This window comes from Trachurus trachurus (genome assembly GCF_905171665.1).
Source record: "Trachurus trachurus genome assembly, chromosome: 17".
Classification (NCBI taxonomy): Eukaryota; Metazoa; Chordata; class Actinopteri; order Carangiformes; family Carangidae; genus Trachurus; species Trachurus trachurus.
This window is the reverse complement of record NC_139900.1, coordinates 5,289,678-5,305,414: the sequence shown is the minus strand read 5'-3', so window position 1 is coordinate 5,305,414 and position 15,737 is coordinate 5,289,678. Positions and strand designations below refer to the sequence as shown.

Genomic DNA, 15,737 nt, shown 5'->3' with positions numbered 1-15,737 from the left:
TCATTTTTTCAGACAAGACGCCAGTCTCAGAATTTTTATTTTTTTTCGGAAATCAATGCCCGACCCCTGTCCCAATGTCAACACTGGCACATGTACCTGTAGTGAAAACCACACCCTCTCCCCGTGACAGGTGTGGAGTGGACGTGGTTTACACATCTAATTTGCATTTCAAGGTGCAGACACAGAAATGGCTCGTTCTCAGCAGAGCTCTGGAGAGCCACTTTTAGATTACTGAGATGTAGAACTGCAGATTGATTTGGGGACAATACACTAGGAATACTATATGGTTGGACAACTTAGAACCATGTGAAATAGTTGAAAAACAGCATAATATGGGACCTTTAATGCTCTGAGGGAGAGAGTTGCCCGTCCCAAGATGGCCGCCGTACTGGCTACGCTTTGTCATTGGGCAGCAGCGGTGGGTGAGTCATCTAGTCTTCTTATATATATCTATGGGTGATCAGGTTTGACTTTGTTCCAAGAGGAGGAGCAGTTTGATACTGTGTGTTTACAAGTTTGACAACGCATCATAATTTCTCATTTTTTTGAGTAAAAGTTGTATTTTAATATTTGATACTCTTACAGAAATAAACCAAAGAGGTCAGTTCTTGTAATTGTGAATTCCACATGTGATTAATAACGTCTTTTCAGTTGATCCGAATGACCCAACAGACATCACACTGACGAGGTTACACCATGATCATCACTGCAAATATAAACGTTTTATTGATTAGTGTCAGTGCATTTATACATAGACACAAGCATCAAGAATGAAACAGGTGTTGTTTAAAACAACTCAACACACTACAGTGAAGCCAGTTTAAATAAATAGAACGAATTAACATCAAAGCAGATCACTATCAAAAATGTCACACATACATGATCAGTTGCTTTATAATAAGAGTCGGGTATAGTCACATTAATCAAACACAAACTACATAAATTCATCATTTTCCTATGAACATTTTCTGATGATTAAAATAAAAACAACATTTTCTATGTTTAATGAAACTTTAAAGAAGAATTTCTAATGACTTACAGCAGCTTCACATCACTAACCTGGATGAAAGACATCAGGCCCTTTTAGTAAACCTAATCAGCCTAAAACCATCATCTTTACTAAAACCTTCAGACACAGTTGAGGAGCTTTAACCTCCACTACCTGCCTGGTCAGCAGGAGGACGGCGCCCTCTTGTGTTGAGCATCAGTTTTCACATTTCAGTTGTTCACCTGCTGTGATGGTCACTGCAGGAAGACGAGGAAAAACTTCACTCAGACTCTGGAAACTTAAAACAACATCAGTGGAGACACATTTAAATATATGTGACATCACACTGAGTCAGTTTGTTCACAGGAGTCACAGCCTGTTACACTGATGCTGCATTCAGGGCACGTGGGAAAGATGGAAGACAAGAAAGTGTTTGATTGATTGATTCAGTTTTATTGATGATATGAAGCTTCCATTTGTTCACTAATTGTTCAGTAAAGTCTCTTAAATGACTCAGTGATTTCATTAACAGATTCACTTTATCCACACAATCACTGTTTCACCTGAATCTCAAAAAATAATCAACCATCTCATTAATTTTTGTCGTGATATTTACAGTTTGATGAAATCTCAAAAAACGTATACAGTATGTGAGTGGATTTGAACAATAGCAAGATTTCCTTACACAAGGAGAACAAAAAGACCAAGTCAATGATAAACAATTAAACACAAACACATCAATACAAATATCCAACAAACATTTAGAGCTCAGAGAAGTTTCTATTTTCATGTGGAGAAATGTGAGTTTAGGTAAAGAAACATCATCATGAGCAGTGATCTCCTCCACGGCTCCAGCTCCAACTCAACAAACTCAAACATCAACACAACAAGAAATGACAAGAGGTCAAAGTCCCGCCCACAATGTTTGATTGACAGGTGATCTCTGTGCAGTGCAGAGACACAACAGCAATGAACATTTAGCAACAAACATGCAGACTAAAGAATGTGATGAACTAAAATACAGATTTTAACCAGCTACACCTTCAATGATCTTTGTCTATTTGAGTTTACACAACTCTGCCGTGTCTCCAACACAGTAAAGACAAACTCCAGCATGTAAAGGCTGAGTGAATGTGGCCTGGACTCTGTGGAGGAGAGTCATGGTTTCAGAGACGCTGTAGAAGGACAGAATACCTGCTCTGTGATCCAGGTACACTCCTACTCTGGAGGACTGAGGACCTGAGACTGGAGTCTCGATGTTGTTGAACCTAAATGTGAAACTGTTGTCGTAACAAACTAGTGACCAAGATTTGTCATTACGTCCAAACAAACTTTCTTTGCTGACATTCTTGTATGTGACTGCTACAAAAACTCCCATTCCGCTCCACTCCACCTCCCAGTAACAACGTCCAGTCAGACTCTCTCTACTCAGGACCTGACGATATGTAGTGAATCTGTCTGGGTGACGAGAATAAGACTGATATTTACCCCGATATGTTGCTTTTCTGTTTCCCTCAGATAATAACAGACTTCTGTGTGCTGTGTTTGGATCCAGTGTGATTTCCTGTGAATATCTTAAGAAGTCAGCTCTGGTCCTGGGCTCTGGTGGTGACAGTAAAACACCCACTTCAGTCACTGTCAGTGAGATGTTTGTCCATGTGTCTCTCAGAACGTCCTGTAGTTGATCTCTGAGCTCTGACACAGCTGCTGTCACATCCTCAAAGTGTCTGAGAGGACGGATATTGATGCTGGATGAGTGTGTAGATGGACTGAGTGCTGACAGTGAGGGGTAGTTGTGTAGAAACTGGGTGTGATCCTCTGTGTGTGACAGCAGCTTCAGCTCAGCGTCTTTCCTCTTCAGCTCAGTGATCTCCTGCTCCAGCTTCTTCTGAAGCTCTTTGACTCCACTCACTTGAGTTTCCTGCTGGGATCTGATCTGCTGCTTCAGCTCAGAGCTTCTTTTCTCCATGAGACTGATCAGCTGAGTGAAGATCTTCTCACTGTCCTCCACTGCTTTATCAGCAGAGCCATTGATGGCCTCCACCTCCTGTTGAAGCACCTTCACATCTTTCTCTGTGTCCTGGATTCTCTGCTGGATTTTTTGTCGACTCAGCTCCAGCTCTCTCTGCCTCTCAGTCCTTTCTGCTGCAGCTGAGACTGTGTCATGGCCTTTATGTTCATCCACAGGGCAGAGATAACAGATACACTGCTGATCAGTGCGGCAGAACATCTTCATCACCTCATCATGACGAGAGCAGATGTTCTCCTGGAGCTTCTTGGAGGGCTCCACTAGCTTGTGTTTTTCAAAAGCCAGGGATTCATAATGAAGCTTCAGATGTTTTTCACAATAGGAGATCACACACGTCAAACAGGACTTGACAGCTTTGAGTTTTCTCCCAGTGCAGACATCACAGGCCACATCTTCAGGTCCAGCATAGCAGTGATCAGCAGGAGCAGCGTGGAGTCCAGTCTTCTTCAGCTCCCCCACTAAAGCAGCAAACATAATGTTTTTCACCAGGACAGGCTTCGGTGTGAATGTCTGCCTACACTGAGGGCAGCTGTAGATTTTCTTCCCATCCTCTCCATCCCAGTGGGTTTTACTGTAATACAGTTGAAGCAGTAGCTGTGTCCACAGGGAATAGTCACTGGATCCTTCAGTAGATCCAGACAGATGGAACAAGAGAAAGTCTCCTTGTCCAGATGAACTCCTTTCTGCGCCATTTCACCTTTCACAGACGACGACTGACCTGTCTGACCTCTCAGAGGTGAAACTAGTTTGAGCTCTGATCTAAACAACATGTATCTCTGCAGTGAACGGGGCCTGTCAGCTCCTCCTCTTCACCACATGTTGGTCCCACCCATCTTCAAACTGTAGATCTGAAGGGGAGGGAACAAGGAAACACATGATCAGAGTGCAGCTCACTGTGTTTGAGAGCAGGAAGAAGAGGGAGGTGATCAGGTTAGACTTTGTTCCAGTAGGAGGAGCAGTTTGATACTGTGTGTTTACAAGTTTGACAATGCATCTTTATTTCTCATTTTTATGAGTAAAAGTTGTATTTTAATATTTGATACTTTTACAGAAATAAACCAAAGAGGTTAGTTCTTGTAATTGTGAATTCCACATGTGATTAATAACGTCTTTTCAGTTGATCCGAATGAACCAACAGACATCACACTGACGAGGTTACAGCTGCAAATATAAAAGTTTTATTGATTAGTGTCAGTGCATTTATGCATCAAGAATGAAACAGGTGTTATTTAAAACAACTCAACACACTACAGTGAAGCCAGTTCAAATAAATGGAACAAATTAACATCAAAGTAGATCACTATCAAACATGTCACACATACATGATCAGTTGCTTTATAATAAGAGTCGGGTATAGTCACATTAATCAAACACAAACTACATAAATTCATAATTTTCCTATGAACATTTTCTGATGATTAAAATAAAAATAACATTAACAATTATGTAAAAATAACAATTTAATGAAACTTCAAAGAAGAATTTCGAATGACTTACAGCAGCTTCACATCAATAACCAGGATGAATGACATCAGGCCCTTTTAGTATAAACCTAATCAGCCTAAAACCATCATCTTCACTAAAACCTTCAGACACAGTTGAGGAGCTTTAACCTCCACTACCTCCCTGGTCAGCAGGAGGACGGCGCCCTCTTGTGTTGAGCATCAGTTTTCAGATTTCAGTTGTTCACCTGCTGTGATGGTCACTGCAGGAAGACGAGGGAAAACTTCACTCAGCCTCTGGAAACTTAAAACAACATCAGTGGAGACACATTTAAATATATGTAACATCACACTGAGTCAGTTTGTTCACAGGAGTCACAGCCTGTTACACTGATGCTGCATTCAGGGCACGTGGGAAAGATGGAGGACAAGAAAGTGTTTGATTGATTCATTCAGTTTTATTGATGATATGAAGCTTCCATTTGTTCACACATTGATCAGTAAAGTCTCTTAAATGACTCAGTGATTTCATGAACAGATTCACTTCATCCACACAATCACTGTTTCACCTGAGTCTCAAAAAATAATCAACCATCTCCTCATTAATTTTGATCATATTTACAGTTTGATTGAATCTCAAAGATCTTGAATTTGATCAAAACAAGATTTAATCTGACATCCATGTAAATGTAATCTAGACTTCTTTCTTTACACAAGGAGAACAAAAAGTCCAAATAGCCCATGTAGTCAAAGATAAACAAGAACACACAAACACATCAACACAAATACCTGACTCAGAGAAGTTTCTATTTTCATGTGGAGAAATGTGAGTTTAGGTAAAGAAACATCATCATGAGCAGTGATCTCCTCCACGGCTCCAGCTCCACCTCAACAAACTCAAACATCAACACAACAAGAAATGACAAGAGGTCAAAGTCCCGCCCACAATGTTTGATTGACAGGTGATCTCTGTGCAGTGCAGAGACACAACAGCAATGAGCTTTTAGCAACAAACATGGAGACTAAAGAAAGTGATGAACTAAAATACAGATTTTAACCAACTGCACCTTCAATGATCTTTATCTAATTGAGTTTACACAACTCTGCTGTGGCTCCAGAACAAACATAAACTCCAGCATGTAGAGGCTGAGTGAATGTGGTCTGGACTCTGTGGAGGAGAGTCATGGTTTCAGAGACGCTGTAGAAGGACAGAATACCTGCTCTGTGATCCAGGTACACTCCTACTCTGGAGGACTGAGGACCTGAGACTGGAGTCTGGATGTTGTTGAACCAGAAGATGAAACTGTTGTCGGGACAATCTAACGACCAAGATTTGTCATTACGTCCAAACACAGGTTCTCTGCTGATATTCTTGTATGCGACTGCTACATCAACTCTTTCTCCTCTCCTCTCCACCTCCCAGTAACAACGTCCAGTCAGACTCTCTCTACTCAGGACCTGAGGTGATGTAGTGAATCTGTCTGGGTGACTAGGATAAGACTGAACTTTAACTCGCGTTACTTTTCTGTTTCCCTCAGACAATAACAGACGTGTGTGTGCTGTGTTTGGATCCAGTGTGATTTCCTGTGAATATCTTAAGAAGTCAGCTCTGGTCCTGGGCTCTGGTGGTGACAGTAAAACATCCACTTGAGTCTCTGTCAGTGAGATGTTTGTCCATGTGTCTCTCAGAAGGTCCTGTAGTTTATCTCTGAGCTCTGACACAGCTGCTGTCACATCCTCAAAGTGTCTGAGAGGACGGATATCGATGCTGGATGAGTGTGTAGATGGACTGAGTGCTGACAGTGAGGGGTAGTTGTGTAGAAACTGGGTGTGATCCTCTGTGTGTGACAGCAGCTTCAGCTCAGCGTCTTTCCTCTTCAGCTCAGTGATCTCCTGCTCCAGCTTCTTCTGAAGCTCTTTGACTCCACTCACTTGAGTTTCCTGCTGGGATCTGATCTGCTGCTTCAGCTCAGAGCTTCTTTTCTCCATGAGACGGATCAGCTGAGTGAAGATCTTCTCACTGTCCTCCACTGCTTTATCAGCAGAGCCATTGATGGCTTCCACCTCCTGTTGAAGCACCTTCACATCTTTCTCTGTGTCCTGGATTCTCTGCTGGATGTTTTGTCGACTCAGCTCCAGCTCTCTCTGCCTCTCAGTCCTTTCTGCTGCAGCTGAGACTGTGTCGTGGCCTTTATGTTCATCCAGACAGAGGTGACAGATACACTTCTGATCAGTGCGGCAGAACATCTTCATCACCTCATCATGACGAGAGCAGATGTTCTCCTGGAGCTTCTTGGAGGGCTCCACCAGCTTGTGTTTTTCAAAAGCCAGGGATTCATAATGAAGCTTCAGATGTTTCTCACAATAAGAGATCACACATGTCAAACAGGATTTGACAGCTTTGAGTTTCCTCCCAGTGCAGACATCACAGGCCACATCTTCAGGTCCAGCATAGCAGTGATCAGCAGGAGCAGCTTGGAGTCCAGTCTTCTTCAGCTCCTCCACTAAAGCTGCTAACATGGTGTTTTTCACCAGGTCAGGTCTTGGTGTGAAGTTCTTCCTACACTGAGGGCAGCTGTAGATTTTCTTACCATCCTCTTCATCCCAGTGGGTTTTAATACAGTTGAAGCAGTAGCTGTGTCCACAGGGAATAGTCACTGGATCCTTCAGTAGATCCAGACAGATGGAACAGTAGAATTTTTCTCCGCACATTTGATTTCCTTGCTGTGCCATTTCACCGCCCGAGAGTCTCAGTTCAACAGTTTGACTCATCATCTCTACACCCACCCTCATACCTACAGATATGCGAAGGGAGGGGACAAAGAAACAGGTTGACAGATTGGAGCTTGAAGAGTATTGAACCAGGAACAGAGAGAAGGTTTTTCAGGTTTTTCTGCATTACGCAAAGATAATTGTGAAGAACTGTTGCTTGCAATCTACAGAAAGAAACCTGACCCAGTTAAAACAGAATAGTTTCACACACACAATAGCTGCATTTATAGGGCCCTGTAAAATTAGTTTTACTTTATTCCCAAATTCCATTTAAAGGGCCCATATTATGCAAAATCCACTTTCTACAGGTTTTGTAGTGGTCCTATGTGTTCCCGTGGCCTTTCTATGACGCCTGGAGGTGAAAAAAGTCTGTTCACTCCCTTAATTGATTTCTACACTTTTTTGAGATTGTGTCTCCAAACGGGCGAATTGAAAGTGCTGGCAGACTTGATGTCAGGATGCGCTGAACTCAAGTGACTCCCAATACTCCCCCTGGGCCAGTCTGGAAAAACGTGAGCTCCGCCCGCTGACACTTTCCGGAACAGCGACCCCCCCCCAACCCCCCCCCCCCCCCCCCCAAATCCACACACACACTCTCTCTCTCTCCCCCTGTCCGTCATTTGACATGAAGCGGTAGGCCTACGGGAGGAGCAGTCGGTACCGCGGCCGCCAGATGATCCTTTTGAATCATTGACTGAAAAACAGCCGCCTGTCATTAAAAATGAAATCGCGGATCAGAGAATATCGGAATGATACCGCTTCTCATCAGCGCAGCGGTCCTCATCGCAGAATGAGAGACATCTGAACGAGGAAGTCTCCTCTCCCGGCGCAAAACCACGTCAATATTCTCATCAGTCCATACAACAGTGCACAGTTTGTGCTGCGCTCCTCAGTTTCACTTGTTTTTTTTCTTTCTGATGGTAGTAGGAGTCTCTCCATGTTTCTCCTTCTGCCACAGTAAAAAAAAAAAAAAAAGAAGGAACATTTTCATTTTTTCAGACAAGATGCCAGTCTCAGAATTTTTTTTTTTTTTCGGAAATCAATGCCCGACCCCTGTCCCAATGTCAACACTGGCACATGTACCTGTAGTGAAAACCACACCCTCTCCCCGTGACAGGTGTGGAGTGGACGTGGTTTACACATCTAATTTGCATTTCAAGGTGCAGACACAGAAATGGCTCGTTCTCAGCAGAGCTCTGGAGAGCCACTTTTAGATTACTGAGATGTAGAACTGCAGATTGATTTGGGGACAATACACTAGGAATACTATATGGTTGGACAACTTAGAACCATGTGAAATAGTTGAAAAACAGCATAATATGGGACCTTTAATGCTCTGAGGGAGAGAGTTGCCCGTCCCAAGATGGCCGCCGTACTGGCTACGCTTTGTCATTGGGCAGCAGCGGTGGGTGAGTCATCTAGTCTTCTTATATATATCTATGGGTGATCAGGTTTGACTTTGTTTCAAGAGGAGGAGCAGTTTGATACTGTGTGTTTACAAGTTTGACAACGCATCATAATTTCTCATTTTTTTGAGTAAAAGTTGTATTTTAATATTTGATACTTTTACAGAAATAAACCAAAGAGGTCAGTTCTTGTAATTGTGAATTCCACATGTGATTAATAACGTCTTTTCAGTTGATCCGAATGACCCAACAGACATCACACTGACGAGGTTACACCATGATCATCACTGCAAATATAAACGTTTTATTGATTAGTGTCAGTGCATTTATACATAGACACAAGCATCAAGAATGAAACAGGTGTTGTTTAAAACAACTCAACACACTACAGTGAAACCAGTTTAAATAAATAGAACGAATTAACATCAAAGCAGATCACTATCAAAAATGTCACACATACATGGTCAGTTGCTTTATAATAAGAGTCGGGTATAGTCACATTAATCAAACACAAACTACATAAATTCATCATTTTCCTATGAACATTTTCCGATGATTAAAATAAAAACAACATTTTCTATAATTAAACTTTAAAGAAGAATTTCTAATGACTTACAGCAGCTTCACATCACTAACCAGGATGAATGACATCAGGGCCTTTTAGTATAAACCTAATCAGCCTAAAAATCATCATCTTCACTAAAACCTTCAGACACAGTGAGTTGAGGAGCTTTAACCTCCACTACCTCCCTGGTCAGCAGGAGGACGGCGCCCTCTTGTGTTGAGCATCAGTTTTCAGATTTCAGTTGTTCACCTGCTGTGATGGTCACTGCAGGAAGACGAGGAAAAACTTCACTCAGCCTCTGGAAACTTAAAACAACATCAGTGGAGACACATTTAAATATATGTGACATCACAATCAGTCAGTTTGTTCACAGGAGTCACAGCCTGTTACACTGATGCTGCATTCAGGGCACGTGGGAAAGATGGAAGACAAGAAAGTGTTTGATTGATTCATTCAGTTTTATTGATGATATGAAGCTTCCATTTGTTCACACATTGATCAGTAAAGTCTCTTACATGTCTCAGTGATTTTATTAACAGATTCGCTTCATCCACTCAATCACTGTTTCACCTGAATCTCAAAAAATATTAAACCATCGCTACATTATTTTTTATCATGATATTTACAGTTGGATTAAATCTCAAAGACCTTATATGTGAGTGGATTTGAACAATAGCAAGATTTCTTTCACAATGAGAAGAAAAAGATCAAATAGCCCATGTAGTCAAAGATAAACAATTAAACACAAACACATCAACACAAATATCCAACAAACATTTAGAGCTCAGAGAAGTTTCTATTTTCATGTGGAGAAATGTGAGTTCAGGTAAAGAAACATCATCATGAGCAGTGATCTCCTCCACGGCTCCAGCTCCAGCTCAACAAACTCAAACATCAACACAACAAGAAATGACAAGAGGTCAAAGTCCCGCCCACAATGTTTGATTGACAGGTGATCTCTGTGCAGTACAGAGACACAACAACAATGAACATTTAGCAACAAACATGGAGACTAAAGAAAGTGATGAACTAAAATACAGATTTTAACCAGCTACACCTTCAATGATCTTTGTCTATTTGAGTTTACACAACTCTGCCGTGTCTCCAACACAGTAAAGACAAACTCCAGCATGTAGAGGCTGAGTGAATGTGGCCTGGACTCTGTGGAGGAGAGTCATGGTTTCAGAGACGCTGTAGAAGGACAGAATACCTGCTCTGTGATCCAGGTACACTCCTACTCTGGAGGACTGAGGACCTGAGACTGGAGTCTCGATGTTGTTGAACCTAAATGTGAAACTGTTGTTGTAACAAACTAGTGACCAAGATTTGTCATTACGTCCAAACAAACTTTCTTTGCTGACATTCTTGTATGTGACTGCTACAAAAACTCCCATTCCGCTCCACTCCACCTCCCAGTAACAACGTCCAGTCAGACTCTCTCTACTCAGGACCTGACGATATGTAGTGAATCTGTCTGGGTGACGAGAATAAGACTGATATTTACCCCGATATGTTGCTTTTCTGTTTCCCTCAGATAATAACAGACTTCTGTGTGCTGTGTTTGGATCCAGTGTGATTTCCTGTGAATATCTTAAGAAGTCAGCTCTGGTCCTTGGCTCTGGTGGTGACAGTAAAACATCCACTTCAGTCACTTTCAGTGAGATGTTTGTCCACGTGTCTCTCAGAAGGTCCTGTAGTTTGTCTCTGAGCTCTGACACAGCTGCTGTCACATCCTCAAAGTGTCTGAGAGGACGGATATTGATGCTGGATGAGTGTGTAGATGGACTGAGTGCTGACAGTGAGGGGTAGTTGTGTAGAAACTGGGTGTGATCCTCTGTGTGTGACAGCAGCTTCAGCTCAGCGTCTTTCCTCTTCAGCTCAGTGATCTCCTGCTCCAGCTTCTTCTGAAGCTCTTTGACTCCACTCACTTGAGTTTCCTGCTGGGATCTGATCTGCTGCTTCAGCTCAGAGCTTCTTTTCTCCATGAGACTGATCAGCTGAGTGAAGATCTTCTCACTGTCCTCCACTGCTTTATCAGCAGAGCCATTGATGGCCTTCACCTCCTGTTGAAGCACCTTCACATCTTTCTCTCTGTCCTGGATTCTCTGCTGGATTTTTTGTCGACTCAGCTCCAGCTCTCTCTGCCTCTCAGTCCTTTCTGCTGCAGCTGAGACTGTGTCGTGGCCTTTATGTTCATCCACAGGGCAGAGATAACAGATACACTGCTGATCAGTGCGGCAGAACATCTTCATCACCTCATCATGACGAGAGCAGATGTTCTCCTGGAGCTTCTTGGAGGGCTCCACCAGCTTGTGTTTTTCAAAAGCCAGGGATTCATAATGAAGCTTCAGATGTTTTTCACAATAAGAAATCACACATGTCAAACAGGATTTGACAGCTTTGAGTTTTCTCCCAGTGCAGACATCACAGGCCACATCTTCAGGTCCAGCATAGCAGTGATCAGCAGGAGCAGCGTGGAGTCCAGTCTTCTTCAGCTCCTCCACTAAAGCAGCAAACATAATGTTTTTCACCAGGTCAGGCTTCGGTGTGAATGTCTGCCTACACTGCGGGCAGCTGTAGATTTTCTTCCCATCCTCTCCATCCCAGTGGGTTTTACTGTAATACAGTTGAAGCAGTAGCTGTGTCCACAGGGAATAGTAACTGGATCCTTCAGTAGATCCAGACAGATGGAACAAGAGAAGGTCTCCTTGTCCAGATGAACTCCTTTCTGCGCCATTTCACCTCTCACAGACGACGACTGGCCTGTCTGACCTCTCAGAGGTGAAACTAGTTTGAGCTCTGATCTAAACAACATGTATCTCTGCAGTGAACGGGGCCTGTCAGCTCCTCCTCTTCACCACATGTTGGTTCCACCCATCTTCAAACTGTAGATCTGAAGGGGAGGGAACAAGGAAACACATGATCAGAATGCAGCTCACTGTGTTTGAGAGCAGGAAGAAGAGGGAGGTCATCAGGTTAGACTTTGTTCCAGTAGGAGGAGCAGTTTGATACTGTGTGTTTACAAGTTTGACAATGCATCTTTATTTCTCATTTTTATGAGTAAAAGTTGTATTTTAATATTTGATACTTTTACAGAAATAAACCAAAGAGGTTAGTTCTTGTAATTGTGAATTCCACATGTGATTAATAACGTCTTTTCAGTTGATCCGAATGACCCAACAGACATCACACTGACGAGGTTACAGCTGCAAATATAAAAGTTTTATTGATTAGTGTCAGTGCATTTATGCATCAAGAATGAAACAGGTGTTATTTAAAACAACTCAACACACTACAGTGAAGCCAGTTTAAATAAATGGAACAAATTAACATCAAAGTAGATCACTATCAAACATGTCACACATACATGATCAGTTGCTTTATAATAAGAGTCGGGTATAGTCACATTAATCAAACACAAACTACATAAATTCATCATTTTCCTATGAACATTTTCTGATGATTAAAATAAAAATAACATTTTCTATGTTTAATGAAACTTCAAAGAAGAATTTCGAATGACTTACAGCAGCTTCACATCAATAACCAGGATGAAAGACATCAGGCCCTTTTAGTATAAACCTAATCAGCCTAAAACCATCATCTTCACTAAAACCTTCAGACACAGTTGAGGAGCTTTAACCTCCACTACCTCCCTGGTCAGCAGGAGGATGGCGCCCTCTTGTGTTGAGCATCAGTTTTCAGATTTCAGTTGTTCACCTGCTGTGATGGTCACTGCAGGAAGACGAGGAAAAACTTCACTCAGACTCTGGAAACTTAAAACAACATCAGTGGAGACACATTTAAATATATGTGACATCACACTGAGTCAGTTTGTTCACAGGAGTCACAGCCTGTTACACTGATGCTGCATTCAGGCCAAGTGGGAAAGATGGAAGACAAGAAAGTGTTTGATTGATTGATTCAGTTTTATTGATGATATGAAGCTTCCATTTGTTCACACATTGTACAGTAAATTCTTTTAAATGCCTCAGTGATTTCATCAACAGATTCGCTTCATCCACACAATCACTGTTTCACCTGAATCTCAAAAAATATTTAACCATCTCTACATTGATTATTATCAATCATGATATTTACAGTTTGTTTAAATCTCAAAGACCTGAGTGAATTTGATCAAAACAAGATTTGATCTGACATCCATGTAAATGTAATCTAGACTTCTTTCTTCACACAAGGAGAGCAAAAACACCAAGTCCATGATAAACAATTAAACACAAATTCACCAACACAAATATCCAACAAACATTTAGAGCTCAGAGAAGTTTCTATTTCCATGTGGAGAAATGTGAGTTTAGGTAAAGAAACATCATCATGAGCAGTGATCTCCTCCACGGCTCCAGCTCCACCTCAACAAACTCAAACATCAACACAACAAGAAATGACAAGAGGTCAAAGTCCCGCCCACAATGTTTGATTGACAGGTGATCTCTGTGTAGTGCAGAGACACAAGAGCAATGAACTTTTAGCAACAAACATGTAGACTAAAGAATGTGATGAACTAAAATTTTAACCAACTGCACCTTCAATGATCTTTGTCTATTTGAGTTTACACAACTCTGCTGTGGACCCAAAAGACCAACCAAGACCAACTCCAGCATGTAGAGGCTGAGTGAATGTGGTCTGGACTCTGTGGAGGAGAGTCATGGTTTCAGAGATGCTGTAGAAGGACAGAATACCTGCTCTGTGATCCAGGTACACTCCTACTCTAGAGGACTGAGGACCTGAGACTGGAGTCTGGATGTTGTTGAAATAAAATATGAAACGGTTGTTGTTACAATGTAACATCCAAGATTTGTCACTACTTCCAAACCAACTTTCATTCCCTGATCTGCTGATATTCTTGTATGTGACTGCTACATTAACTCCTCTTCCTCTCCACTCCACCTCCCAGTAACAACGTCCAGTCAGACTCTCTCTACTCAGGACCTGAAAACATGAAGTGAATCTGTCTGGGTGACTAGAATGAGACTGATCTTTACCCATATATGTTACTTTTCTGTTTCCCTCAGATAATAACAGGCACATGTGTGCTGTGTTTGGATCCAGTGTGATTTCCTGTGAATATCTTAAGAAGTCAGCTCTGGTCCTGGGCTCTGGTGGTGACAGTAAAACATCCACTTGAGTCTCTGTCAGTGAGATGTTTGTCCATGTGTCTCTCAGAAGGTCCTGTAGTATGTCTCTGAGCTCTGACACAGCTGCTGTCACATCCCCAAAGTGTCTGAGAGGACGGATATTGATGCTGGATGAGTGTGTAGATTGACTGAGTGCTGACAGTGAGGGGTAGTTGTGTAGAAACTGGGTGTGATCCTCTGTGTGTGACAGCAGCTTCAGCTCAGCGTCTTTCCTCTTCAGCTCAGTGATCTCCTGCTCCAGCTTCTTCTGAAGCTCTTTGACTCCACTCACTTGAGTTTCCTGCTGGGATCTGATCTGCTGCTTCAGCTCAGAGCTTCTTTTCTCCATGAGACGGATCAGCTGAGTGAAGATCTTCTCACTGTCCTCCACTGCTTTATCAGCAGAGCCATTGATGGCCTCCACCTCCTGTTGAAGCACCTTCACATCTTTCTCTGTGTCCTGGATTCTCTGCTGGATTTTTTGTTGACTCAGCTCCAGCTCTCTCTGCCTCTCAGTCCTTTCTGCTGCAGCTGAGACTGTGTCGTGGCCTTTATGTTCCTCCACAGAGCAGAGATAACAGATACACTGCTGATCAATGCGGCAGAACATCTTCATCACCTCATCATGACGAGAGCAGATGTTCTCCTGCAGATTCTGGGAGGGCTCCACCAGCTTGTGTTTCTTAAATGGAGCTGCTTCATAATGAGGCTGCAGGTGTTTCTCACAGTAGGAGGCTGGACACATCAGACAGGACTTGACAGCTTTGAGTTTCCTCCCAGTGCAGACATCACAGGCCACATCTTCAGGTCCAGCATAGCAGTGATCAGCAGGAGCAGCTTGGAGTCCAGTCTTCTTCAGCTCCTCCACTAAAGCTGCTAGCATTGTGTTTTTCACCAGGTCAGGCTTTGGTATGAACTTCTTCCTACACTGAGGGCAGCTGTGGATTTTCTTTCCATCCTCTCCATCCCAGTGGGTTTTAATACAGTTGAAGCAGTAGCTGTGTCCACAGGGAATAGTCACTGGATCCTTCAGTAGATCCAGACAGATGGAACAAGAGAAGGTCTCCTGGTCCAGATGAACTCCTTTCTGCGCCATTTCTCCTCTCACAGACGACGACTGTCTGACTTCCTGTTGCTCAGAAGTGAAACTAGTTTGAGCTCTGATCTAAACAACATGTGTCTCTGCAGTGAACGGGGCCTGTCAGCTCCTCCTCTTCACGACATGTTGGTTCCACCCATCTTCAAACTGTAGATCTGAAGGGGAGGGAATAAGAAAACACATGAACAGGTTCCTCATTCGTTAACCTTGTTTTGCCTCTCCTTCTTCCCCTTTTCAACAGGTTACAGCAATCATTTCATCAGGTCAGGTTTCACCATAAATCTCAATACAGCGGAAAACA

The 15,737-nt window shown here is 42.5% G+C and overlaps 2 protein-coding genes across 2 annotated transcripts; both read right to left on the bottom strand.

Moving 5' to 3' along the window:
* Positions 1 to 2,045: 2,045 nt before the first annotated feature.
* Positions 2,046 to 7,192, bottom strand: LOC311000079 (uncharacterized protein; the record flags this gene model as incomplete). Its single annotated transcript, XM_083990713.1, is given in 3 exon segments — positions 2,046 to 3,590; positions 3,593 to 3,739; positions 5,555 to 7,192. Coding segments are annotated over 3 exon segments (3,330 nt in total).
* Positions 7,193 to 10,275: 3,083 nt separating this feature from the next.
* LOC311000078 (uncharacterized protein) lies at positions 10,276 to 15,513 on the bottom strand (the record flags this gene model as incomplete). The annotated part of the gene is given in 4 exon segments (XM_083990712.1): positions 10,276 to 11,820; positions 11,823 to 11,974; positions 13,777 to 15,457; positions 15,463 to 15,513. Coding segments are annotated over 4 exon segments (3,429 nt in total).
* Positions 15,514 to 15,737: the final 224 nt, after the last annotated feature.